Genomic DNA, 27,657 nt, shown 5'->3' on the forward strand with positions numbered 1-27,657 from the left:
AACGAAAGGTTGAGAAAGATTATATTACTTTCACTTACATCAATCTTCTTGTGGTAGCTTCAGAGGAATTCTCATCGGAGCTTGACTCATCCCAAGGTGAAGAAGAGCATTTCCTTCTCTACCCAAACACGATACCCATTGCTATAACCAATTTGGGCACGATTATTCATTTCGAATCCCGAGCGGTGATCATCTCCCTTCACTGGGGCAAGGCATAAGAATTGACCAAATATAATTGACAATCACAAGGAAATGTGAAAAGCATCTCAAAAGTCATAAGAGCTACAAAAGTTCAAAAAGCAAAAAGTTTGAGGAATTAGGGGGCATGAAAAAGCAGTGTGCCTGGTAAAAGCAAGGCCAATGCCCGTCAAGAAAAAGAGCCAAAAGGTTGTATCTTATGTGATAGAAAAATTATCAAAATCCAAGTGCCGGTGAAAAAAAGAAAAAATCATCATCGCAAAGGGCAAAGGAAATTAGAGAAAGGAGCAAAGCTCCCATGTAGAAATGATTAGTCAAGGGGCTTTCGAGATGTGCAGCATTTCAAAAGCCAAATGCCTTCAAAGATCGAATGACATGGTCATGATACTATGATGATCACTGACTCTTAAAACCCCCTTGAGAATTTTAAGCCTTTCAAGCCTTTCCCGAGCCAACATTACAACCCTCTTCCGAAGTCTCTTCTGATTGGGATGGTTCGAGTGAAAATGAGAATGCCACAAAGAAGCTATTGCTTGAAGAAGTGGAAGTAATCATATCTTGTCTTATCTTTCAAGTCCTCGACTTGTAAACCCGACGAAGATAGCAACAAATGTTCCCCTATTGGCCTCAAAACAATAATTCCTTTGCGTAAGTCCTAAACGAGCCTATATTGCGGTCCTTTCAAAAGACCTTTTTGATCGATCATATTGTGCTCATTGCAAATGTTTCTGAAAGCCTTTGATCTGGGTTATGTGAGATACCCTCAGCAACCAGTTATCTCCCACATGAATGAATGGGATCAAGTAGCCATTTTATCGAAAGTGCGTGAAAAGCCCTTTCTGACTAAGAAGCTCTAGTTTGGCATGCTTAATGAACCTTTTTCACAAGTCGTGACCGTCTTGATAAGAGCTTGACTCCTAGAGAATTTGATGATTAATGGTATCTCCACGAGCAAGATGACAATTTTGTGCCACATATAAATCAAATGTTTTTCCAAACAATTGGACTTAGCTTGATTAGCATGTTCAATTAATGCTGTAATATTGCCAATACGTCTCTTGATGATGTCTCTAACGACATTTGCTCAAGTTGAGTTTGACAGGATTCCTCAGTGAAGTCATGCAGTTTTCATGGGGTTAGCGAGTGCTTCCCTAAAAACCAAAGGTTCATGGTCAACCTTAAACCATGCCATCTCCAAAGGTTCATGGTCAGCCTTAAACCATGCCATCTCCAAAAGTTCATGGTCAACCTTAAGCCATGTCACCTCCAAAGGTTCATGGTCAGCCTTAAACCATGTCATTTACACGGTTGGTGGGTTTATCCTTAAACCACGGGGTTGGTGGCTTTCCTAAACCACACGGTTTGTGGGTCTATCCTTAAATCACACGGTTGGTGAGTCTATCCTTAAACCACAAGGTTTGTGGGTCTATCCTTAAACCACACGGTTCGTGGGTCTATCCTTAAACCACACGGTTGGTGAGTCTATCCTTAAACCACAAGGTTTGTGGGTCTATCCTTAAACCACACGGTTCGTGGGTCTATCCTTAAACCACACGGTTGGTGAGTCTATCCTTAAACCACAAGGTTTGTGGGTCTATCCTTAAACCACACGGTTGGTGGGTCTATCCTTAAACCACGGGGTTGGTGGCTTTCCTAAACCACACGGTTTGTGGGTCTATCCTTAAACCGCACGGTTGGTGAGTCTATCCTTAAACCACAAGGTTTGTGGGTCTATCCTTAAACCACACGGTTTGTGGGTCTATCCTTAAACCACACGGTTGGTGGGTCTATCCTTAAACCACGGGGTTGGTGGCTTTCCTAAACCACACGGTTTGTGGGTCTATCCTTAAACCACACGGTTGGTGGGTCTATCCTTAAACCACGGGGTTGGTGGCTTCTCCTAAACCACACGGTTTGTGGGTCTATCCTTAAACCACACGGTTGGTGAGTCTATCCTTAAACCACAAGGTTTGTGGGTCTATCCTTAAACCACACGGTTCGTGGGTCTATCCTTAAACCACAAGGTTTGTGGGTTTATCCTTAAACCACACGGTTGGTGGCTTTTCCTAAACCACACGGTCAAAACCCGTTTGTACACGGTGAGACCTTCCTCCTAGTCAAAACCAGTTTTTACACAGTGAGACTATCATCCGGTCGAAACCCGTTTTTACACGGTGAGACCATCATCATCCGGTCGAAACCCGTTTGTACACGGTGAGACATTCCTCTCAGTCGAAACCCGTTTTTACACGGTGAGACTATCATCCGGTCGAAACCCGTTTGTACACGGTGAGACTATCATCCGGTCGAAACCCGTTTTTACACGGTGAGACTATCATCCGGTCGAAACCCGTTTATACACGGTGAGACCTTCCTCTCAGTCGAAACCCGTTTTTTACACGGTGAGACTATCATCCGGTCGAAACCCGTTTTTACACGGTGAGACTATCATCCGGTCGAAACCCGTTTATACACGGTGAGACCTTCCTCTCGATCGAAACCCGTTTTTACACGGTGAGACTATCATCGGTCGAAACCCGTTTGTACACGGTGAGACCTTCCTCTTAGTCGAAACCCGTTTTTACACGGTGAGACTATCATCCGGTCGAAACCCGTTTGTACACGGTGAGACCTTCCTCCCAGTCGAAACCCGTTTTTACATTGTGAGACATTTTTTACAGTCTAAACCACACGGTTCGTGGGTCTATCCTTAAACCACAAGGTTCGTGAGTCATCCTTAAACCACACGGTTCGTGGGTCATCCTTAAACCCCGCTTTTAAAATGTTCATGAGTTTATTTCTAAACTGCAATTTTTCAAAAGGTTCATGGTCAACCTTAAACCATATTATCTACAAAGGTTCATTGGTTTTCCTCAAATCATGCGTTTTCAACCCAGTCAAAACCCATTGTTATATGGTGAGACCTCATTCCTCTCCTTCTTCTTATGACACGGTGAGCTTTTGTAGCCCGGAGAGCTTTTGTAGCCCGGAGAGCTTTATAGCCCGGAGTCCTCCTTCCTATGACACGGTGAGCTTTGTAGCCCGGAGAGCTTTTGTAGCCCGGAGAGCTTTGTAGCCCGGAGTCTTTCTTACTATGACACGGTGAGCTTTGTAGCCCGGAGAGCTTTTGTAGCCCGGAGAGCTTTGTAGCCCGGAGTCCTTCTTCCTATGACACGGTGTGCTTTGTAGCCCGGAGTCTTTCTTCCTCTTATTGACAAGACGCGCTTCCATAATTATGATTTCTTTCCATCGACCTAATACGTGCTTATGCACCTAGGTTTATCGTGAAAATAATTTAGGTGTCTTTTGTCTTTGAAATGAACCTCTTCGAGCTCCCATTCAAAGAGGGGCAGCTGTTGACACCTAAATTTTACTATTTTACTTAAAGTTTAATCGCATACAAAACTATGAATTAGTTGTTAAAAAAAAATCCAAAAAATTGTCATAAAAAAAAAACAACAAAAAAATGCTTAAGGGGTTGAGTTGGGCCTGATCTGGCCTAGGCCCGGCCTAGCTCCCTTTCCCCTCCAGCCCACGCCTGGCTGTCTTCCTCCTTTGCACGCGGACCTGCAAAAGAGAAGAGAAAGAGGGGCAGCAGGGGGGGAGTCCGAAGAACTGAGGGAACACTGGAACAGAGAGAAAAAAAAAACGGAGAAAGAGAGAGAGAAATCAGGTCGGGGAAGAATCGGAGAAGGGAGGCCTCGTCACCTCAACCCGAGCTCTTCCGAGCCGCCGCTCCTGGTCCTCTCGCCGTGCCGCCACCGCTCCTGCAACCAGCTTCGTCGCTGACAGCCGCAGCGACCACTGGAGAAACCGAGCAGCTCGCCGCCAAAGCTACTTGCAAATCTGTCCAGCGGCGACACTGCCGCCGCTGCTCGGCCCTTCGCAACGCCAGCAACCCGCGAAGCCGGCGCCGTTGCTGCCCGAACAAACCAGATCTGAGGGAAGAGGGCAGCGGCGGCGCTACCCGACACCGTCCGAGCCGCTGCCCTCCGCACGCCATCCCAACGGCCTGCCTCGCCCCGACCACCACTACGCCGTGCCTCCGCCTCGCCGGATCTGCCGGCCACGCCTCTGCCCAGATCAAACGTGCCGAAGCACGACCCCGTGGCACCGCGCATCTGCGTGTCGTCACTGCTGCAATCCGAGCGACCCACTGCGCCAAGCCGCCGTCCTCCTGCCCAAGCTTCCCACTCGAGCGCTCCGACGCCAGCAGATCTTATCCGGTCGCGACGCCGCGACCGCCCTGCAGCAGTCGAGCTCCTGTTCGCCGACCCCGACGTCGTCACCGCCCCTCGCCGAACCACCGCCTCCCTACCTGCTGCTCCGCCCGGGCCGCTCGGACCAGCGACCCGACGCCGCTGCTCGCCCTCCTAGCCTGCTTCAACCTGACGCCGTTCGAGCCAAGTTGCCGCCGTTGCCGTTCGACCAACGCCGACCGTCGTCGTCCGAGCCGCCGCCGCCCTCCGTCCCAACGAGCCGCTGCTTGCTGACCGTCGCCGAACCGCCGCCGCCTTCTTTGCTGCTGCCGCCGTCCGCCGCCCACCACGTCTCCGCCGCCGAGACGCCGACGTGCGAAGAAACCCTAGGGTTTCAGCCATGAACCGGGTCGCGCCGGGTCGGACCGGAGCCTCCAATCGGGTAGGGTTTTGGGCGAATTTGGGCTGTTTTTGCTTGTGGGTTTTTGGGCTTGGGCCGTTTTAGTATAGGCTTGTGGGCTTGCTTTCTTTTAAAAAGAGAGGAGGGGGACCTCTTGGGTTGGGCCCGCGATTCGGGCCCACCGCTTCTAATCGGACCAAACCGGGTCGGTCTCCGATCCGGACCCGGGCCGAATCCGGGTTGGGAATCGACCCGGTCCGGTCCAAATTTTTACTTTTATATTATTTTTAAATTTTAATATATCTTTAAAACAATTTTGAAAATCCAAAAAAATTATTAAAAAATATCTTTTTTAAAACAATTTCGAAAATCCAAAAAGAATAAAAAAAATTAAAAAAAAAAAAAAAAAAAATAAAAAATTAATTATTTTTCTTAATTTAAAAAAAAAATTAAAAAAAATAAAAAAATTAATTATTTTTCTTAATTTAAAAAAAATTAAAAAAATTAAAAATTTCGAAAATCCAAAAGTGATAGGATTTAGTTAGGAATTGCTATATCTTGCTTTCTTAGTGTAATTAGACATTTATTTGCTCACATATTGATTATGTCGTATGTTTAATTTGCATATTTAATTATGTCTCGATTGCACGTGTTTAATCTTATTGCAATTAAGATCTTGGTAGTTATGATTAGTACTTTAATGATTGTGCGCTTGCATGATCACCTCACATGTTAGTGGATAAATATAAAATCAATTCAAACCGCCTGCCAAAAATCATTTTGTTAAAATGAACAAGATTATGTACCGAAAGGGCACTAATTGGTTAATTAGTGTAATCAAGTCCCCGAACCTAAATTCTCTGGTTGCGTAGGAAGTGAGGCACGCTCCCATGCCTCACTTGGTTTCTAGCCGACCTCAATAGGCTAGTGGCGACTCCTTTTATGCAAAATTTCTTAAGAATATCCCAACGTCACGCGGGGTATGGGCTTGGGAGAGCTCGCGCCTAATCATGGGCCTTAGGCCCGTCTTTTAGGCAATACCCCTAAACCTGTTCCCTCCCCCCGAGGGTAGGTCGCGACACAAGTGCAGTGGCTCAGTGGTTCGTGAGGCGACGAGGATGAGCAACCACATAGGGGACTCGCGTTGTGAGCAGGGGGCTCAGCATGATGAGGCAAGAGTTGTGTGTGCCATAACTTTTTTTTTTTTTTTGATCATTTTAGTCCAAATTCCATTTGCAATATCAACTTTGTGGCCTTTTTTCAGATAGTTGCTCAACATTTAGCAAATTCCAAAAAAGTCCTAACAAAAAGTAAGCATCCGCAATAGTAATATTAGTATCATATTTTGACTTGATATTAATGTTTCCTTTGTCCATCACAGGAATTATTTATGTATCCTCGAAGTTGACTTCACCATGACTCATCTTGTCCAATTGCGAGAATAGTTTCTTTTGACCAAACATGTAATTGTTGTAAACAGTATCCAAGTACCAAATCTTAATGTCTGAGTCATCCTTTTTACATGTTAGCACCATATACTCTTTAGCATCGTACGTCACCTTTACCTGGCATTTGGATTTATCATGTCTGAATTTATTGCACTTAAAATACTTGACTTTTGATTTGTCGCGTGTTTTATAGTTTTCATTTAAATTTGTATTTCCACCTCTTCCTCGGCCTCTTCCATGGCCTCAACTATTTTGATAGCCTTCTCGACTTGATGGAGCAACCCCACTTTGCAATGCTTGCTTGAGATTTGAACCAATGGACTTTTGATTCATTATTTGCTCATACAAGCACAATGAAACCATCAACCCCCTAATGTTAGGGTCGACACATCTTGCCCTTCTTTGATCGCTGTGATGACGTAGCCAAATCTTTCAGTCAAAGATCTCAAGATTTTTTCTACAATTCGTACATCTTGGAGTTCTTCACCATTGACCGTCAATTGATTAACGCTGGTTTGCACAAGATCAAAATATATCAAGATTAATTCAGAGTCATTTATGCATAAAGACTCAAAATCACCTTGAAGTATTTTAATCTACACTCATTGGACATGGTCATCGCGTTTGTAGGATTTTTGCAAAATATCCCACGCTTCTTTCGCAATCTCTACACTCAATATTTTTTCAAATATTGCTTCCTCCACAACTTCAAAGATCACATACAAGCTTTCTGGTCTTTCTTCTAAGACTCAACCAAAGTATCTTTCTCCTCCTTTCTTAAAGCCTCAAATGCTTTAGCATCGGCCACTTCGGTGTAGCTGTTTTCCACCAAACTCCATGAATATTGCAATTTGAAAAGAACCTTCATCTGGACAAACCAACTGTTGAAATTCTTTCCGTTCAACCTTGGAAGAACTTGCAATTGAATGGAACTAGTAAATATCATTTCTAGCTCCGATATCAAATGTACGAACTAAAAAAAAATATAATAATGGCAACTTTTGAAAGTTTGGAACGAGGTACAAATGAAGATCGGAGAGAGAAATAATGAAAATGCAAATGCTCTTTGCTTGATGTAACTACAAATAAAAAATCCACAACCTTTTAAAGTGGTTGCACATGCATGTAGCTTAACTAACATTGAATGAGCAAAATAAGAAAGTCCAAAATGCTGAAGAAAAAGCAGAGACAAAGACATGAAATCTTTGCTCCTTTTGACAATGAAAAAATCTCACGTTCTTTGAATAAAGAAAAACAAAAAAGACCTCCCATTTTCAATATGAAAGCATTTACTCATTGTTGAATGGTGGAGGGGCTACCCAAACATAACCCATCATAAATGGTGTTGATATCCTTTCGTCTTCAATCTTCTTTTGACACCCACCAGAGATCAAGCATTTTGAAGAATACAAACAACAAATCCAACATGCTCAAATCTTCAACAATCAATTTTATATTATTTTAACGTACACAACGTAAAATGGTGTTTTCGAGTGACTTTTGGGATAGCAAATCGAAATTCAATCCCCTTTGTTTTCCTCACCCTGAATCGTCCTCATAATATCAAGATATGACTTTCCTTGCAGCTCACGAGAGTAAAATCCCTTGAAGTAATCGGCAACACCTATTGTTCTGAACAATGCTGGCTTGTCTGGAGTGATTAAGCTCGGTGTAGGACCCATTTCGCCTTCCAATTTCGGGCTGTAGAATGTGGCAACCGAGAGCCTCTCATTCGTTGAGTTAACTGTTGCTCGGTGCTCAATGCTACGATAATTACCATTCGTGACAATCTGCGTCAATCATCAAATACATAAACTATTCAGTCATGCCTCTGATGGATTCTTGTTCATGAAATTCTATTCTCTATACTCATCCTAACAAATTGCATAGAGTTCAGTTTAGGTAGACTATTCATCGAAAGATATCTTTAAAAATACCAGATTTTTTGAGATAACAGTCTTGTCATCAATAGCTCATCGAATCTAGACAACATTGGCTAGTATTTAAGACGAAATTAGGTGGAAATCTGCAGCAAAACTATAGAGATTTGGCCGATCGAAAATCTTTACCTCTAAAATGTCTCCAACATTGACAACGAAAGCATTAGGAAGGGGCTTGATGGGAACCCACTTGCCCTCTTTTCTTACTTGGAGACCTTCCACTTCATTGACTTGGAGAAGAATGGTAACGCCTGCGGCGTCGGAATGTGGAGTGAGGCCAATGGCCAGTTCAGGTCGCGGACAGGGAGGGTAATAGTTCATCCTCATCATTTGCAGGCCCTCATCAAACAGTTCTATCATCTCCTTGGTGTCCATCTTTAAAGCTTTTGCTATGAGAAGGAGTATCTTCATCGCAAGATCTTGGAGCTCTGTGGAGTATTTATCCAGCACATCTCTGCATAATAATTACACATATAAGAATAGGTTACAAAGGTGAGAGAGAGAGAGAGAGCATGAATTTTCACACAAAATGTGAGACAGTGATATGAGTATGTAATCAATTATTCATCTTGACGTCGAGAGATTTGGGATTTGTAGAAAATAGTTACACAGGTTGTTAATACAATATTCATCATGCTGCTAAAGTTAAGGTATTATTGATGATGCGGGCTAATCATCAAGCCAATCTTTCATGCATCCTGCTCATATAAGCCCAACTCACATGAATCATTGGCCACACATGCACCGGGTTTAGCCAAAAAAATTTCTAACTTATTATCTTTAATTCGATTGTTGATGTGTCAACCAATTAGATAAATTAAATAGTTAGCTAGTAAAGGAACCAAAAGTCCAATTGGAGGAGGAGGGGAAGGCCAAAGTTTTCGCGTCTCTCTTAGAAATGATGGGGGACACACTTTAGATACTGTGAGATGTATATTTGAACTTTTAGTTAATAAATAAATATAAAAAATTTAATGCCATTGGTCCTTCAACAATGAGTGTTATTGTTTCGTGTGACGCTTGGGATTACAGAACTTGGTATATGAAATTAGTTACCCTGTTTCTCGAACTAATTCTGCTAGAAAATGGGTTCTTTGTATCTCTAATGTTTAAGTTTCAGTGACGAGCAGGGGCGGGATTTGCGCATGTGGCCTCCCAGCCTCTGTCGACCTTCAATCTGGGTTGACGAAGGGTCATCCAATGCAACATGGGAGGGAGGAGAGGGAGGGACATGATAGACGAGGGAGAGAGAGCAGGGCCATGTGTCGATAACGATGGTGGCTGCTATGGCGACATGACCAATGGTGAGGTCCGGTGGCTTATCAGCGCTCGTGGGGCGACGACGGTGGAGGCGGACTCTATGCAATATGGACAGTGGCAAGCAACGTGTGGGGGAGGTGGGAATGGGAAGGGCAGAAGTAGACAAAGAAGAAAATCAAATCCGGCCAATTCAAACCTCCTTCATCTTAATGCGTCAGGCTCGGAAGGGTAAATTTACGACATGCTTTCAGACAATCTCGATGGATAGTGTACTCAATGCACGAGAGAGAGAGAAACCTGAAGGGAGAAGGAAGCATGGGAAAAAGGTGAGGTTTTCTCAAATGTCTGGGGAGGGACTCCACGTAAAACATGTCGCCCCAATCGAGCTTCTGCTCCTCGGACACTACAAACGCCTGCCCGAAGCCCTGCAAGTCTCCTTCTTGTTGCCAAAACCTCCTCTTTTCCTCCATTGGAAGCTTGAAGAACTCTTGTATTCCCAACTTCACCTCCTCCAACAACGAAAAGCTCACTCCATGGTTTATCAACTGCATCCACAAAGAGGGGATCGATTAACTTCGAAAGCCGAATTCTTGAAAAACAAATCTGGACCTCACGGAAGACCTGGAAGAATCCCCAATCTCTGCATGCAGAGTGCAGCTTTTCAAGCTCGGACTCCGTCAAATCGCCATCGCTCGACGAGAGCTTGCTCAGATCAATTACTGGTACTTGAAGCAACGAAGTCCCATGGTCTAGGTCGGTACGGATATAGCGAGGCGGGAGTTCGGTTATGGCCTCTTTTGCAAACTCCTGAACGCTCGGGACTGGAAGAGAACTACCAAGCTTATTGACAATCGCGTCCATCGTCGCAACGAGAGGATCGGATGACGAAAATCTCATAGGAGCTAGCTAACCTGGTTTCTCATTTATGGCACTGGCGTCAAGAGACCTTGCATTTCGAGCCACGAGAAGTACACGTGGCTTCCGGCCAAACCCAATCTACTGACCGACAAACTTGTGGCTGTGGGTTCGTGATCGGTAGTTTGTGGCCTTGTCTTATTTTAATAGTAGAAGCTTAAAGAAATAAGATTTGAAATTGGCCATGAGATCATGCTGACTGCTTATCAAACGAATTATTACGGTTGACCCGATAAGCTAGCAAACGTAAGCAAATCACTTTTGTGTCGATTTCTAAAAAGCGATAACGCAAGAATTAGAATATACAGAAGCAACAAAACTTGAGTAAACTAAATTATCCTTACCTTTCGAAGATTCCATTAATCAATTTTGATCAATTATAAACCCAAATGAAGTAAAAGAGGATATTTTATTTTTACGAACCAGAAATTTGATGAATTTAAGGACATGATTACGTTAAATTAATCTTACACTTTTTCCTTGCTTTTCTCTCTATTTCTCTCGATCTTATTTGAAACAACTCCTTTCACCAAATAATGCTCACTTTGTTAAATCAAGTCTGATTTGTTTAAACCTCCACGCCTCTCACCAAATCACCGAATTGCCCTCAATTTCCAATCTCCAACGGGACTCCTCTTAATTCCTTCTTATTCGGATTATTCATTGAGTCAAATTCAAGTTCTGACTATCTCAACAGGATCATGACAGAGCATTATCTTATTCTGCTTGGTATATTTGGTAACATTATCTCCTAGTTCACGGTTTTCATTTGAGTCAATACCCTGAAAAACCTTAAACTGGTACACCTGTGACAAATTTACCAAAAATTATTTTTTTTTTACTATGAAAAACCCCAAACTAGTACACATGTAACAAATTTACCCTGACTACTAATAAAAAAAAATTCTAAATTGGTACATTTATGACAAATTTACCCCAAACTAATTTCTTCGACCGCAAAAAACTCCAAACTGGTAAATTTGTGACAAATGCCCTATGCTAAATTGGATTAATATCACAAAAAAATCACAAAAATTGTAAAATGTAACAAATGGAGTGTAAAATCCCAAATTGGTATACCAGCCAACTATCATGAGTCATTTAACTTAATAATTTAACAATAAAATTTAACAAAAACTAATAGAGGGTAAATTTGTCACAAGTGCATTAGTTTGGGATAAATCTATCAAAGGTATACTAGTTTGGGGTTTTTGGTGGTCAAAAAAATAGTTTTTGGTAAATTTGTCACAGGTGTACCAGTTTGGGGTTTTTCAGGATATTAAGCCATTTCATTTTTTCAAATAGAAACTGCTATGCTTCCTGGATGGTGACCAAACTCCCAAATCCCACTGGTCGCGCCTTATATTTTTAAACTAACCGAATCTGTTTATCATCTTCTCTCTTCAAATCCTGCTATTATCTCCTATCACGGCATCCATAACGTGGGCTTGGAAATTTGGCCAGTCATTATGAAGAAGAATGTGGCGCACGCTCACCATCATGATGAAAATAGAGATCCATGTGATTGGCATGTGATGACGGCACGACTTCTATGCAGATGATATTTTTATTTTGGGGGCGGGGTCGATCGATTAATTATATAGAATAGCTTAAAGTTGCACCTCGAGAGGGATTTGAAAAAACAGATGAAATTTTTGGGTAAGGTGGATTGGTGGTGCTGCCTTGTAAACGGTGATTTCCTCCATATGATTTGTGATCCAAAGCAGTCGGTTCTGATGGAAGTCTTGTCCCCATGATGCAACGCGCAGACACTGGCCTTCCTCACTTGGTCTGCGTTCTAAGCGAAGGACGATCCCAATTCAAGCCTTGAAATGAAACTCTTGAGTTGATCTCGGTTTTGTATGCAATTTTAAGAGACACGGACCAACGAACATACAGACCAATCTTCGTTCCAGTGGTCGCATGAAGACCACCATGGGAAGGGAAATTCATGCCTATCCACTTTGTGGAGTTCCCAATGAAGGAAACCGATTCCCTACTAGTTCTTTCCTTGAACCATGTGGCAAAACCAATACCAACCTTATTCTCAAGATATTAATTTAGATTTTGATCATATCAAAAAAGACTTGTCGGTTCTTCTAAGGTTGTGCGTTATAGGTCATGCTCTCATCCCGGTTAGCAAGAGCTTTAAAGCTTTTTCATGACGCTGGGAAGATCCTAAATTCCACACTCACAAAGTCGAATCTCATCCTCCTTTTCACTTCACTTGTCTAATGGGTTTGTTACCAATGATTAAGTTCAGCCTTCGTTATGATGTAACAATGCACATTTTGCATTGGTAAGAAGAATATAGATTTGTAAAAATTCGAGAACGTTGCACTGATACATTCTTTGTAACAGATTTACGCTGGTTTGTTTTATTATGAGTAAAGTTCACTTGTTTTCCCAACAAAAAATAAATGCCTAAGAGTTAAAGGACTATATTTATGTCATCATAATGTCATCTAGAAAAAAAAAGGGATGAAATTGATCAACAAAAGCAAGGAGGGAGCGAAATGAATATGTATTATACAGATATTCCGTCAATACATGATCCACTTATTTGAATTACATGGAGAGTGTAAACATAAAGATATTATCTAATCCTCATTACGTCAAGATATGACTTTCCTTGGAGCTCACGAGAGAAGAGACCCCTCAAGTAATCGGCCATACCTATTCTTCTGAACAATGCTGGCTTTTCCGGTGTGATCAGGCTCGGTGCAGGACCACATTTCCCTTCCAATTTTGGGCTGTGAAATGCAGCAATCGAGAGCCTCTCCTTCATCGAGTTAACCATTGCTCGATGCTCAATGCTACGATAAGTGCCATTCGTCACAATCTATGTCGATCATCAAATACACAAACTAATTTGTCATCCCTCTTATGGATTTTATTCATGAAATTGTTTAATCTATAGATCAAACTAACTAGCTCATTGCATATCAATAAACAATGATGTCCAAATGGGGATTTGGAAAATATACATGTAACCATACAAATTTCCCACATTTTGTAATTGAAATGTCTACCATTTTATTCAAGATTATTGTTGCGTTCACAGCACATAAGTTTTCATTTAGATTGATAACCCGTCCCTCTTTTAACATTTATAAGTGAAATGTTAGATGGATAGTGTATGATATTATTGTTTCGTCATCAACAGCAGATGGATATAGACAATACTAGCTCATATACAAACAAAGTTAGGTGGAACTCCGTGTCAAAGCAGTAGAAATAGGGCCAATCGTAATACTTACCTCTAAAATGTCTCCCACGTTGACAACGAATGCATTAGGGAGGGGCTTGACAGAGACCCACTTGCCCTCTTTCCTTACTTGGAGACCTTCCATTTCATTGACTTGGAGAAGAATGGTGAGGCCGGTGGAGTCGGAGTGAGGAGTGAGGCCCGTGACAAGCTCAGGTCGCGGACACGGAGGGTAATAGTTCATCCTAAGGGCCTGCCTGCCCTCATCAAACAGTTCTATCATGTCCTTGGGTTCCATCTGCAGAGCTTTTGCCATGAGAAGGAGTATCTTCATTGCAAGGTCTCGCAGCTCCGAGGAGTATTCATCTAAGACTTCTCTGCATAATGATAAGGTGATACATGTAAGAATAGGTTACAAAGGCGAGAGAGAGGACGGGATGTGTAGAAGATGGTAAACAGGCCGAGCATACAATATTCACTGTAAAGTTAAGATATTCTTGATGATGTGGGCTAATCCTGAAGCTAGTCTTCCATGCATCCGACTCATAATGAAGTTTTATTATATTTTCGGCCCTTGCTAAACTTATCATGCAAACTTAGCATTAAGCCTAATAAGCGATTTGATCACATACAAAATAAGTCATGTATGGTTTCCAAATCTTGTATATGTCATAAACAAGAGTTCTGTATAAATGACAGACCATTGATGTTCTTAATTAACTCAAACTCATTAGAATTCCAATAACGCACTTCTTATTCTTGAATTTAAGGTAACCAACTCTCATACATTCGCACTAATACTAATCCCTACTGGCCTTTCAACAAAGTATTTCTCCGTCGAAGTGGGTTGTAGCTAAGTAGATTTCATCGTTATTTCTACACAAAGTCTAGCAATACACAAACTCTAAAAAAGATCTTCAATAATAATTAAAGTCTACTTATCTATGATTAAATAGGTAGCAAACCCTTAAGAAACTGTTACTCAATAGATGCCAGAAATCCAGGCATAGGATCACCTCGAAATCTCCCCCACTTTGATTAAATTGCTCTTTATGGACAAGGGATGTGCAAATCACTTGAGTTGTCAGTAGACATTATAAAATAATTTGAGCGTGATCTTCGTTTGATTTGGCCAGCTATAATTTGCCTGAATCCAAATGTAGAATGTTTACTTACGTGTACCCAACAAATCCCGTGAACGATTATCTCGCCTGTCCATGAAAAGCTGAAAGCGACAATTTTTGTCCTCGCTCCTAAGTTCAACTCATCGACCAATTATGCTTACGAAAGTGACTAACTAGGACAAGTAGAGTGGTGGTCCCATTATAGAAATCTTCCCTTTACGTGAGCACGAAGACAACCCCACATGAATTATTGTTTCGTGACACACCAGAGATACCGACATTATCATATAAAATTAATTCAGCTATTTTGTGAAATAGAGAGAGAGAGAGTGATGCTTATATGATATGTTAAAATATCTCACATCGCTTGACTACGAAGTTTATATATTCCTATCAGCTTAAATATTTAGATTGAACCTTCAATATTAGTATCAAAGTCGTCCACCTTATTCTTTAATATCTCCCTTCACCAATTGGTTTAGTTTTTGACATAATGAATGGCGAGGATCAAGTGGCTTATCAGTGAGGGTGCGGCAACAGCGGTGGAGACGTTCTGTGTGAGATATGGTCAGGTAGGAAGCTATGTTGGTGCACGTTGGGAATGAGAAGGGCAGACGTAGAAAGGGAGAAAATAGAAGAAAAGAGGGGGAAATTGGGGGAATCGAATCTGCCAATTTAATCCTACTTCATCTTAATGTCTTAGGCTCGGAGGGGTAATAAGTCTATTCCACCAAATTTAGACAACCCCGATTTTTTTTTAAACGAAATATCTATTTTATGTAAAGTGTCTCAATGCATGAGAGAGAGCGAGAGAACCTGAACGGAGAAGGAAGCATAGGAAAAAGATGAGGTTTTCTCAAATGTCGTGGGAGGGACGCCATGAAGAAGAGGTCGGCCCAATCAAGCTTCTGCTCCTCCGACCCGACAAACATCTGCCCAAAACCCTCCACGTCTCCTTCTTCTTGCCAAAACTTCCTCTTCTCCTCCATTGGAAGCTTGAAGAACTCTTGGATTCCCAACTTCACCTCCTCGACCAATGTACAACGCACCCCATGATTTATCAACTGCGTGCGGGAAAAAAGAAGGATCGATTAACCTCAAAAGTCGATTCTTGAAAAAGAAATCCAGACTATTTTTCTTAAGAAAAAGTAAAAGTACGCCTTCATGAAAATTGTACCTGAAAGAATCCCCAATCCCTACAGGCAACGTGCAACTTTTCCAGCTCGGGCTCCACCAAATCGTCATGGCTTGACGAGAGCTTGTTCATGTCAATTACTGGTACTTGAAGCAACAAAGATCCATGATCATCACGCATGAACGGATGATCTTGGTCGGTACGGACATAGCGAGGCGGGACTTCGGTTATGGCCTCTTTTGCCAACTCCTGAACGCATGGGACTGGAAGAGAACCGCCGAGCTTCATGAGATTCACCTCCATCGTCGCAACGAGAGAATCGGACGACAAGAACTTCAAAAGATGTGGTAATTTGTAATGGATAAAGAGCTAATGAACTTACAACTCTTTTTTAGTGGGCTTCACGATAATGGCTTACTTAAAGGCACACTATCTTTATATATGTATTTCCTTTCATCCCCCAGAAGATTCTTGATGCCAACTAAAGAAATTACATAATTCTTTCATTATATTTTTCTTCATCCAAAATGATTGTTTAGTTATATGCGGTCATCATTATTATTTGGCCATCTGCATGTTGATGGGCATCCTTTATGTTCAATCACAACTTTCATTCGAGGGTTTAATGATTGTAGGATGTTGCCTAACCTGATTCCTCATTTCGCCTCCAAACGACATTTTTTAGCATTGATGTAGGTCCTACGCACTAATTTTTTAGTTGGGTTGGACAACAGCTTTTCCTAATCTTATCTAGAGTGTATATTTATCTGAAAATGACGGAAGCCAAGTCAAAATTTGCATGTTTCCTCTGATATTGGGCTGTTTATTGGCTTCTAGCTGTACCCAACTGCCAGTATAGTCGAACAATATTTGATCCTTCGGGATCGGTCATTGGTGCATGAATCGGCCTTGTCTCATACGATATAGTGAAGTGAAAGCGTCAATAATTTTTTTTTTTATAATTTCCCATGAGATTAGGCTTACTAATTATCAATAAAATTATCATAGTCAGCATCATGAGCAACCAAACTTAACCAAATCACTTTAAGATTTTTTTTTTAAAAAGCATACGCTAGGATTAGGATTTAGACAAGCAACCAAACATAAGCAAACTGACTTAGCTGGATTTATTAAAAAAATAATAATAATAAGATTAAGATGTAGACAAAATTACTTCACCTTAAAATTCTATGCAAATGAAGGTTAACTAATGTACTAATATATTCTGACTCCTAGACTAGAACTAAGTATCTCAACTTACATCATATACAACAAATTGTAAAGTAGCTATTGTAAACTCAATAACTATTTATATAAATTTCACGAGCCATGATTTATTATCTATTGTTGAATAACAACTAGATTAATAAAATAAAAAAAGGCTTCTTTATATGTTATTGTTCCTCCCAAATGATTAATGGGATTATCATCATCTCAATTTAGGAAATATACCCGCTGCCACATTGTCAGGCCCCTCTCAAATGCTTCTGTTGTCAATATTGTAGACATACTGTAGGAAAGGGACTCGATTATATGTTTCGGGCAGTATTAGAGTAACCCTAGATATAGAATGTCCAGTTTGAAAAATTTATATATTTAGTAAAGTGGTAGCTTGCAAGGAGACAATTAAATGAGTGGATCATATCAATGCCTCGTTAGAGTAAGTCGATTTTCTCTAGATCTATTCCAATGTCGCATGTATAATTGAAAATTCATGTTCGTTTCTTAGATTATTATACCAAGCTGGTGGAGTTAGATACAGCCAATCGATAATATACGCATAAAAACCTAGACACTCGTTTTAATGAAAAGTGCCAAAAAAGTCCTAAATATTTTGCATTTATGCTAATTTAGTCATAAACCTTTTTTGGTGCAAATTAAATCCTAAACATTTTTTACGTTATGTCAATTCAGTCATTTCCGGCCAACTTTGGCCGGATTTTACTTGGACGCCGGTTGATTGACGTGGTCTGATTGACGCTGACGTGGACAACTTTTAATAAAAACAAAATTTTCTTTTTTTTTTTTCTTTTTTTCTTCTCCTCTGCCACCTCGCCAGTGGCCGTGAGGCCGGCCTCATGCTAGGTAGCGAGGCTCACCCATGGCCGGCGAGGCTCAACCTTGCCAGATCTGGCCCTCGAGGCCTAGGCAGCGAGGCTCGCCTTCACCGGATCTAGCGATGGTCAAGCCTTGCCCATGGCTCGGGGTTTGGCTAGGATAGTAAGGTGATAGCGTCGGGGGCTGGGTGGAGGCGGCTGCAGGAGTGACGGTTGTGACGGGCAGCAACGGCGAGTCCTCGGCTTCTCGGATCTGGGTCCTCCTTCCTCCAAATCTGACCCTTTCCCTTCTCTCTGTAGGTTCGCTCACCCTCGCCGGCCATGGGCGAGGCTCACCCTCGACCCTCGTCGCCCAGCATGAGGCCGCCCTCGCAGCCACTAGCGAGGTGGCCGGCAAGGTTGACCTCGACCCTACCGGCTGTCGCCTCTGGCCGGTCACCAAGGTCTTGCGTCCGATTGGAGGAAGAAGAGGAGAAGAAAAAAAAATTCAAAAATATTAAAATATTATTAAAAGTTGTTAACGTTAGCCCAGTTCAAGTCATGTCAGTCAGTTGGCATCCAGTTAGCAAAATCCAACCAAAATTAGCCAGAAATGACTGAATTGGCATAACGTAAAAATGTTTAGGATTTAATTGGTACCAAAAAAAGGTTTAGAACTAAATTGGCATAAATGCAAAAGGTTTAGGATTTATTTTTTTGATTTATTTTGGCACCCTTTTCTCTCTCCCTTTTCCACCACCCCATTCTCTCACACCACACACACACACACACACACACACACACACATATATATATATATATATATATATATTTTGACTAGCTATTTAAGTTTAAATTAGAGATTGGCTTGGCCCTAACAAAAACAATTTTCATTGAATTACACACATATAGGTATTAGGATCATTTGCATCAATAGTACTAGTTTTTTTTTTTTTTTAAAGAAAAAATTAATAAATGAAATAGGGCCGGATCAAACGGCCCATTTCCTTTCCTGGCCGGTCCCTGACCCGGTCCCCTACTTTTTTTCTTTCCACCACCACCCCTTTGCGGGCCGGCCCACTTCCTTTCCTCCCCGGCCCGGCCCGTCCCGTGCACGGGTCTTCTTCCTTCTCTCCCCTTTCTTCCTGGCGCGGCCGCACGGCGTAGGACACCCAAGAGACCGCCGGTTGAGGGAGAGGACCGGCTGGCGCTGCAAGGACCAGAAGGAGATGAGCTTCACCTGACTTGACAACTCAAGCTGTCAGTCAGGTCGAGGAGCTCAAGGCAGCAGGTCTGTCTAAGGCAAGGGACAGACCGGCGGCAGAGCAGGGAGGAGAGAAGGACCGCCGGTGTAGGCCAAGGACCGGCCGACGCGCAAGAGACCGGAAGGCGAAGGGCCTCCATTGATTGGACATTTCGGCAGGTCGATTCGTTGGAGAAGAGGGGCTGTAAAGGGGGGTCCGAACAGAGAGAAGGCGAGAGAGCGAGACCGAGAGTTGAGGGAGACCAAGAGTGAGACAGAGCCGAGAGAGGAACCGAGAACGAGTGAGGCGAACGGACGTAGTCCCACCGTCCGACGCCGCCGAGCCGGGGAGGGAGCATTTCCGACTGCCCCTGTTTTGCTTTCCTTTCTGTGCCCTGTTTTGGGCTCGCCGGACCGGGCTGCCGTCGTCTGGTTCGCGCTAGTCCGACCCCATCTATGTTGTGCTTTGCTGCTGTTGGGTTTTTTTTTTTTCGGTCCTTTACGATCTGTCTCGGTCCTCGTCTGAAGTCTCGGTTGAGCTTTCGTTCGTTCCTCAGATGGTGCACGCCACCTTGCTCGATGAAATGCCTGTTAGATGCTCGTTTGTGTCATTCGTTTGTGGCTAAGACTTGCTGTTTTTTTCATTCATGCTTGTAATGAGTGCAAACGAGTCGTCCCTGTACTGAAGCTGAATCTCACTTATTCATTGCTTGCTGATTTTGGTCCGAGTTCGCGTCTCGGACAAGTCTATAACCTCCTCTCAGCTGCCGCCTTCCGTGTGTTCGATGAAATGCCTGAGTGAGATTTGTGCAGTCGTTCTTAGTCTTCAGTCCATTTTGGGTGCTTGTTTTTCGTTAGATGCGTTTTGGTACATTCCCATCGCTATCCTTTGCTTTGTATGTCCTCGTTTTGTCGCTTTTTCGGCGCGCGTCGTGTTTCTGCGAGGGATCGGTTCTTGGCCGGCGAAGATAAAGGGTGGTGGTGGCTGTAGCCACAGATGGCAGCGGCGTGATGGCTGGACACGGCTTATAATGTTGCCTGAGTTATTTTAATTAAACTTGAGCGTTTTCTGTAGTGCTTGAACCAGCGTATATTCTCGGTCCATGGAGAAGAGGGAAGCCTGCGTTTGTGCTGGGAACGCTTCTGGGAGCAGTGTGGGTAAACGGAGAGATTAGCAAAGAAAGATGGGGATAGCAAGAGCTTTTAGGGTTAACTTAGATCCCGGGCTGGGCTTTGTTTTTGTTTTTGTTTTTTTTTTTTCGTTTTTTAATTTCTTGTTGTTTTGGGTTGTGGGTGCTGCCGACCTTGGTTCGCCTGATTATATAATATAATCTAATATTATTTTTTAATATTAAAATATATTTCTAAAAATATTTCTGGAAAAAAATTATCTTTTCTAGAAGTTAGGAAGAAGCTTGAAAATTAGTTTTTGAATACTTTTCTCTTAAAATGTGTGAAAGTCCTTTTAAAAAAGAAATTATGCTCAAAATTGAATAAGCTCTCAAAACTTTAAAATAACCTCATTTGGTTCAAAATTTTAAATGGGCTTTGGGATTCTAAAGTCCTTTGGCTAAAATGCAAATAACATTTTGTTCATTTTTTGCTCAATTTTCGGGAATTACAATTGCATCTCCGAAAGGCTCTAAAGATCTTTAACCCAAAATAGGTTCCGAGGTCTTTTAGGAAATTGCATTTTCGAAATGCAAGTCTTGACCTTTTGTTTACTATTAATCTTTTCCAGGATTTGCACAAAAAAGCTAGTTAAAGGCTGATGGTCGCTGGTCAAGGGGTTGTGCACACTAGCAATCACCGCATGGGGTCGCCACATCACTTGCTTGGGTCATGACAAGGTAACCCGATCGTTTAGTGGCTAGATATGGCAATCAACTCCCAAAAGAAAAGAAAAAAACTAAAAACATTTCTTTTAAAAAAAAACTAGTAAAAGTCCTTTATAAATATAATTTTTATCAAACGGTATTTAAGCAAAAGTTGTTCCCCAATGTATTGTAAAATTATAACTCATTAAATGCTATTTGTATTTTAAAAAACCTTCTTTATGTCAAAAGTACTTGCATTCTTCTAAGAATATTTTCCCAAAACCAAACCAAATCGGGCCAATACAGATTGAATGTTAATGGAAATAAATGTTGGTTGTTGTTTGCACATTTTCATTATTCCAATCATGCCCCTTTGGTGCATGGATTGCATTTTCCTTAGCTTGGTTACACATTGAATCTTAGGAGTTGTGATTAGTATAAAACGTTAGATGGACACTTTATTTGGTTGTTGAATAAGGATACATACTGAAAGAGTATTAATTGATTAATTAGTGTAATCAAATCTCCAACCTTAAACTCTATGGTTCCTAAGAGTAAAGTAACTCTCCCATTACTTTACTTGGGTATGGCAACTCTTGAATAAAAATAATTTTGCATATTAAGAACTTGGACCATAAATTGTGAAATGATATGAATTTGGGAGAGCTCGACTAAGTTTAGATTTAGTAATCTATTAGCCAAATTCTATGTGGCTCACATGAAGGCAGGTCACAATAGGGCCATAATCAACTTGTCTTAAGAAAGGTTTCAACTCAAGGTTTGATGAAAACATCACAAAGCCTAATTACATCTGAAAGCCAGTTTTGTTTAAGAGAATAAGCAATGACAAACGTGAATGTCAGTAAAACATGATTAAAAATTGCGCTGAATACTTAAGACTTTTGCAAGCTTCAAGGCAAATCCTATTTCAATGTCATGCGAATGTCAACAAAACAGATTAAATCCATCTAATCTGCGAGTGAATCATTGTTGTGAGATGATTCTCGCGTTGTTTAGCATGAATAATGTGCCCGAGAAGGACCTCGCACATTTCTAAGCGTTATCAAAATTTTCTATTAGACCAAATGTATAGGGTAATTTAATCGATGGAAAATCTTCTATTAGAATAAGCATATGTTTTTTCTTTTAAAAAAATAGGACTCACTTTTAATAATCTAGATAAGTGATTGGGCTGATCTAGTAAAGAGCGTGTGGATTTATCCTCTACCTCTGATCGATAGGTAAGACGAAGCCCATACAAAATGATTTGAAAATTTACATGCGCGTTTGGGCTTCCATTTTCACGTAACCAGCGCTCGTGCAAACCCGAAATGACAGGGAAATAGATAGAGACACTTGGAAATCTGTCTTAAATGGAGTTTCACTTGTTTTTGCGAATATGTCAGCTCTTAAAAGTTTCTCCTCAAATCTCTACTGCGTAGCATCACGTAGGAAAAATATATTCTTGATCAACAAAATTCTATGTTTCAAATATATAAAAACTTAGCATCCAATTTGACCTCCACTCCCTTTTGAACCATACCCAGACCTTAAACTCAGAGGTTGGATTAAGTGCAAATTGAAATAAGAATGACATGTACAGTTTGAGTCATAAACCTATTGAACTTTTGTCAATTCAGTTCTAAACCTTTTAATTTTGCCAATTGAGTCATAAACTTTTTCACTTCTTGTCGATTCAGTACATCCGGCAAATTTTGGCCGGAAAATGCTGATGTGGACACCGGCGGTGCCACATAGGATTGCTGGTGCGACGTTGGACAATTTTAAATAATATTTTAATATTTTTGAATTTTTTTGAATTTTTATCATTTATTATTATTTTTTTCTGTTTTTCCCTCCTTTTTTTTTTTTTTTTTTTTTTTTTTTTTTTGGCTTTCTTGGCTTTTTCCGATGGCCGGCCATAGGCAATGGCCGGCTGGCCTCGCCGCCACAGGCAAGGCCCGCCCGGATGAGGAGGAGTCTCGACGAGGGGGCTCGTCCGGCGACGGCGATGCCGGGCGAGGCCGGCTGGCGGGCGGGCCAGCCTCGCCAGATCTGGCGAGGGGAGCCCTCGTCGGGGCTCGCCCTCACCCAAGTGAGCGTCGGCCTCACCCAGACTAGATCTGGCGAGGCCGGCCCTCACCCCTGGCCGGGTGATGGCGACGGTGACGATTTTGCATTGATGAGGAGGGCAATGATGCCGATCACGAATGACGAGGAGAAGAAGAAGACAACGGTGAGAACTGCATTGAGGTGTGAACGCGAGACCACCCTTGAGATCTGGCGAGGACAGACTAGAATTGGGGCATCTGCCACAAATCCATGCTAGCTTATCAGCAAATTGTGCCGGATTCTGCGCGATGAGGTCCCAGAGCTTGATCAACACCTCCATTTCTCCCCCCACCAACCGAAGAACAATGCCCCCACCCTCCCCCAGCATGGCTTGGCTCGGCTCAGGTCGAAGAAGAAGAAGCCTTCGACCTGGAGGCCCGACGATGCTGCTATGGCGAGAAGCAGTGGTGAGGTCGATGCTCGCCTAGGAGAGGGCAAGCCCTGGCGAGGGCTCCCCTCACCAGATTTGGCGAGGTGGCCGTCACCTAGGCCAAGCCGGCCTCGCCCGGCATCACCATCGCCGAAGGAGCCCTTGCCGAGGCTCCTCCTCGCCCAGCCGGGCCTCGCCTGTGGCGGGTGAGGCCAGCCGGCTGACTGTGGCTAGTGGCCAGCCACCGGAAAAGGCCAAGAAAGACAAAAAAAAAAAAAAAATTAGAAAAGAAAAGAAAAAAGGAAAAAATATTTTTTTTTTTCAAAAAAAAAGTAAAAATTCAAAAAAATTAAAATATTATTAAAAATTGTCAATGTCAGCGTCGGCAGTCCTACGTGGCACCACCGGTGTCCACGTCAGTATTTTGTGGCCAAAATTGACCGGATGAACTAAATCAACAAAAAGTGAAAATGTTTAGGATTCAATTAGCAAAATTAAAAGGTTTATGACTAAATTGGCAAAAGTGCAAAATGTTTAGGACTTTTTGGACAATTTTTCCAAAGTTTGATAAATGAGATAGATGTACAAACAAAATAAATCGAGTAGCACCTTATCGGTTCTAATACCATATTGGAAAGTTCTATACAAAAATTTAAATTAATAGATGAAGAAAGACCACATATATATGAGTATATAAACCTTATAATCTATCAATATATGAGATATTTTAATAATGTATCATTCGATAGCTATCTTAAATGGTACACGTAGAATTATAGCCACCAACGCCTTGCTTTCTGTACTCATACATCCTATATATATTCACTCATGCTAACATGCATGAGCGGCTTGCGCGTTATTTTATACTCCTTTAAATGAGTATCTCAATAAGTTCAATTTATTTTAAGGACGAAAAGACCCCCTTTTCTTTTGTCTCTTTTTTATTATCTACCATCAGGACACTTCATGTTGATGTCGTGCTAAATAGGTGACCAATATAGGCCTAAAAAATTTAAAAAACTAATAAAAAGAAGAAGCCGAAAAGGCCCTCAACGCCATTGCTTGCCACTGCGACGGGGCACTGCCACGCCCAATTGCAGTGGCGTCCACCGCAAGAAGGGAACGACTACGGGAATCGATTGTCTTAGGCGAGGGTCGTGGAGCCCTTCCGAGGGAAAGAGAGAAAAATCACCCCCTTAGGGATAAGACAAATTTAGATGGTCGGGTGGTGTTAGACTCATCAAACAGGTTGGTTAGACCGACAATAGTCCAACTCAAATAAATTTATTTAACTCATTTTAACTTATTTTTATACAATACAAATTTAGTGACCCAAATCTAACTAATCATATCTAGCTCAATCTGTATCATTAAAACACTTTCATTATCTCAATTTATGAAAATTCATACTCAAATTGATGTGAGAATGCAAAGTGAGCGAACGTGAAATCAAATGAAAGAGATAAAGAACGAAAAGAGAATTATAGAGGTGGACTAAGTTTAAATAATTATAAATTGATTTATGATCTATTTAATATTTATGTTATATTTAAACTCATGTATGATTAATTTATTTAATGTAACTAACCAATTAATGATTTATTCAACTCGAACATGGATTAACAAATTGACCAATCATCCATTTTGATGAGCCTAGATGGTGTCCATGTGCACTTGCGTGCTTGCTGTCCCATTTTCCTAGATGAGGGTTTGGTGATCCTGACAACAATGACGGTAGCCGCACGGTCATCCTTGCCCCTCGTGTATCTCTCCCCCTCTCTCTATTTCTATAATCATCGTCATCGTCATCGTCTTCATCCCTTGTTGTTGTCTTTTCAATACTTTGTTGATGTGGACCTCATGGAATGACAAATGACAATAAAAGAAAACTAATAAAAAGTCTAAATAAAATTTTCCATCATCAAAACAAATGGTCCTAATGGATATATTTAATTGGGTCACTTTTGACACATGGTGACACCCAAGTAGCATTGACACAAGACATTGACACGCGACATAATACCACACGACATGTCGACACATCATTTCTCAAAAATAGAGAATTTAAACACGTCCGGACACATTATATATTAAATAAATATTTTTATTTTCAAATTTACAAATAAATAAATAATAAAAAAGAATTTACAATAAATTTACACTAATAATATTAATAAATCTATTCATATAAAATTTGAAAGACATATTCATAGTTAATGCGTACCCATATTTGAGAATATGTTTTTAATTTTAACAAAAATTATGAATGAAATTAATAACTAACAACAAAATAGAATCAACTTTATTTAAATAAATCTATGATTTTCTATAATAATTAAAATTTATCATTATTTAACATCTAATATTTTTATTTTTTGAAATCACTTTTTAAATCATTTATTTATTTTTTTAACGAAAATAACTTTACCCCCTCCTCATTTCTCTCTCCCCCTCCCCTTCCCCTTCCCCCACGCCACCATTTGCTCCCTAGCCCCCATCAATCACCCAATCCTTGCTCTCCCGCCCCTCATTTCTTCCCCTTCTCTCCTCTCTCTCTCTCCCCTCCCTCCCCTTCCCCTTCCCCCCACGCCACCACCTACTCCCTTGCCCCGATCAATCACCTCCATGTCTGTTTTCCCCTACTCTCCCTCTCCCCCCGTTCCCTCACGCCACCACCTACTCCTTGCCCGCTCAGTTTCTTCCTTGCTCTCTCTCTCTCCCCCTCCCCCCCTTCCCCCATGCCACCACCAACTCCCCCACCCCCTCGGTTTCTTCCCCACCCCCAAGAGCACCTGCCATTTAGCTGATTTCTCTCTCCCCCACCCCCATCCACCCCCTCTCCGCCCCTGGTTTCTTTCCGTCATCCCCCACCACCCTCCCTCTCTTCTTGCTAAAACCCTAACGACGGCCTCTTCCTTCCTTCTCATCGCATGATGCTCTCAGCTCTCTTAGTTGCCTCATCACAGTCGCTCACCTCTGGCCCTTCCTCCTTCGCAGCTACGGCCTCACCGCCAACCCTCCATCGCAGCGTCGCCTCAATTTATGCTTTTCCTCTGGCCCTCCCTTGCCGTTGTGGCCTCACCTCCGCTCCCTCAACCTCACCTCCACCTTCCATCGTTTTCTTCAACAATCTCTCTCTCAAATACGCGTGTCGAAAAAGTTGACCACGTGTCGAAAAATCCGACACGCGTTGACTGCATGTCCAACCATGTCCAAGCATGTCAAAGTGTTCGACACGCTTCGACATGGAAGCATGGGCAACGTGTCCGTGTTTCATAGGGTGACACATCCTTAAAGTGTACCACCTAGGATTTTGATTAATAGATTATTAACCACAAACTTAACTCAATCCATATCAATTCACAACTTGTTATTCAAATTCTTAATATGCAAATAATTTTCAATAAGTAATCGATACTAATTAATTTGCTATGATTTGATTAGAAACCTAAATAAAGTAACGCAAAATTTACTTTATTCCTACAAATAAAAGATTTTGGGTTCAAAGATTTGATTACCTAGATTTCTCGAATGAGCTCTCGATATCATTCTTTTATAAAAAAAAATATTTATTAGATAGCTTGAATTGATTTTGTTACTTCATATTATGTAGATGATCATGCGGATGTGCAAATAAACAGAGTAACATCCAATAAAGTAATGAATAAATTGTAGTACCTTAGAGCAATAAAAACATCTACAATATTAGCTCAAAAATCACACCAACAACCTAGATTTGATTTTTAATTAACAAGAAATCACTTAATTGTTTTGTTTTGTTTTTTATTTTATTTTATGGATTTTCACTTATCTAAATGAAATTTAAACAACATGCAATACATAATTATTTCAAATGTAACGATGTACGAAATATGTCTATACTAAAATGACTTACGACATGTAATTAAATAAATATAACGTGCAAACTATACATCACATAGTTTTAATTAAATGACCTAACTCTAATGGTTGGCAATAATTATCATGTAGCTATGTTGACATGTCACATGTTTTAATTTAATGATCCTGAACCTGCAATTACTAAATGACATGCAATGGATAAACCTAGTTCTACATGATACGCATATGAAGATTTTTTGTTTTTGTTTTAACTAAAACTCGTAATTAAAAAACCCTATATTTAAACATGCAATTTAAGCTAAAAAGAAAAGATCTAACTTATTCTAAGGCAATTTTTTTTTTGCATTTTTTATTTTGAATTTCGGAATAAATAAATTACTTAATTTAAACA

General features: G+C 41.3%; 2 protein-coding genes across 2 annotated transcripts; both read right to left on the bottom strand.

The window, feature by feature from the left end:
• Positions 1 to 7,438: 7,438 nt before the first annotated feature.
• LOC104445088 (probable 2-oxoglutarate/Fe(II)-dependent dioxygenase) lies at positions 7,439 to 10,386 on the bottom strand. Its single transcript, XM_010058900.3, has 4 exons — positions 10,067 to 10,386; positions 9,743 to 9,990; positions 8,315 to 8,639; positions 7,439 to 8,035 (listed from the first exon to the last, which is right to left on the bottom strand). Exons 1-4 carry the CDS (start codon positions 10,340 to 10,342, stop codon positions 7,766 to 7,768), a joined length of 1,119 nt encoding a protein of 372 aa, XP_010057202.1. The 5' UTR covers positions 10,343 to 10,386; the 3' UTR covers positions 7,439 to 7,765.
• Positions 10,387 to 12,868: 2,482 nt separating this feature from the next.
• Positions 12,869 to 16,251, bottom strand: LOC104445082 (protein SRG1). The gene is made up of 4 exons (XM_010058893.3): positions 15,870 to 16,251; positions 15,509 to 15,756; positions 13,621 to 13,945; positions 12,869 to 13,202 (listed from the first exon to the last, which is right to left on the bottom strand). The coding sequence occupies exons 1-4, from the start codon at positions 16,128 to 16,130 to the stop codon at positions 12,957 to 12,959; spliced, it is 1,080 nt and encodes a 359-aa protein (XP_010057195.2). The 5' UTR covers positions 16,131 to 16,251; the 3' UTR covers positions 12,869 to 12,956.
• Positions 16,252 to 27,657: the final 11,406 nt, after the last annotated feature.

Source organism: Eucalyptus grandis, chromosome 5, assembly GCF_016545825.1.
Source record: "Eucalyptus grandis isolate ANBG69807.140 chromosome 5, ASM1654582v1, whole genome shotgun sequence".
In the NCBI taxonomy this organism is placed as follows: domain Eukaryota; kingdom Viridiplantae; phylum Streptophyta; class Magnoliopsida; order Myrtales; family Myrtaceae; genus Eucalyptus; species Eucalyptus grandis.

Coding starts and splice junctions, on each gene's coding strand:
- LOC104445088 (XM_010058900.3), bottom strand. CDS start 10,342: ATGAGATTTTCGTCATCCGATCCTCTCGTTGCGACGATGGACGCGATT. Junction 9,991..10,066: donor GAGATTGGGGATTCTTCCAG/GTCTTCCGTGAG, acceptor TTGTGGATGCAG/TTGATAAACCATGGAGTGAG. Junction 8,640..9,742: donor ATGCTTCCTTCTCCCTTCAG/GTTTCTCTCTCT, acceptor ATTATTATGCAG/AGATGTGCTGGATAAATACT.
- LOC104445082 (XM_010058893.3), bottom strand. CDS start 16,130: ATGGAGGTGAATCTCATGAAGCTCGGCGGTTCTCTTCCAGTCCCATGC. Junction 15,757..15,869: donor GGGATTGGGGATTCTTTCAG/GTACAATTTTCA, acceptor TCCCGCACGCAG/TTGATAAATCATGGGGTGCG. Junction 13,203..13,620: donor ACGTGGGAGACATTTTAGAG/GTAAGTATTACG, acceptor TGATCGACATAG/ATTGTGACGAATGGCACTTA.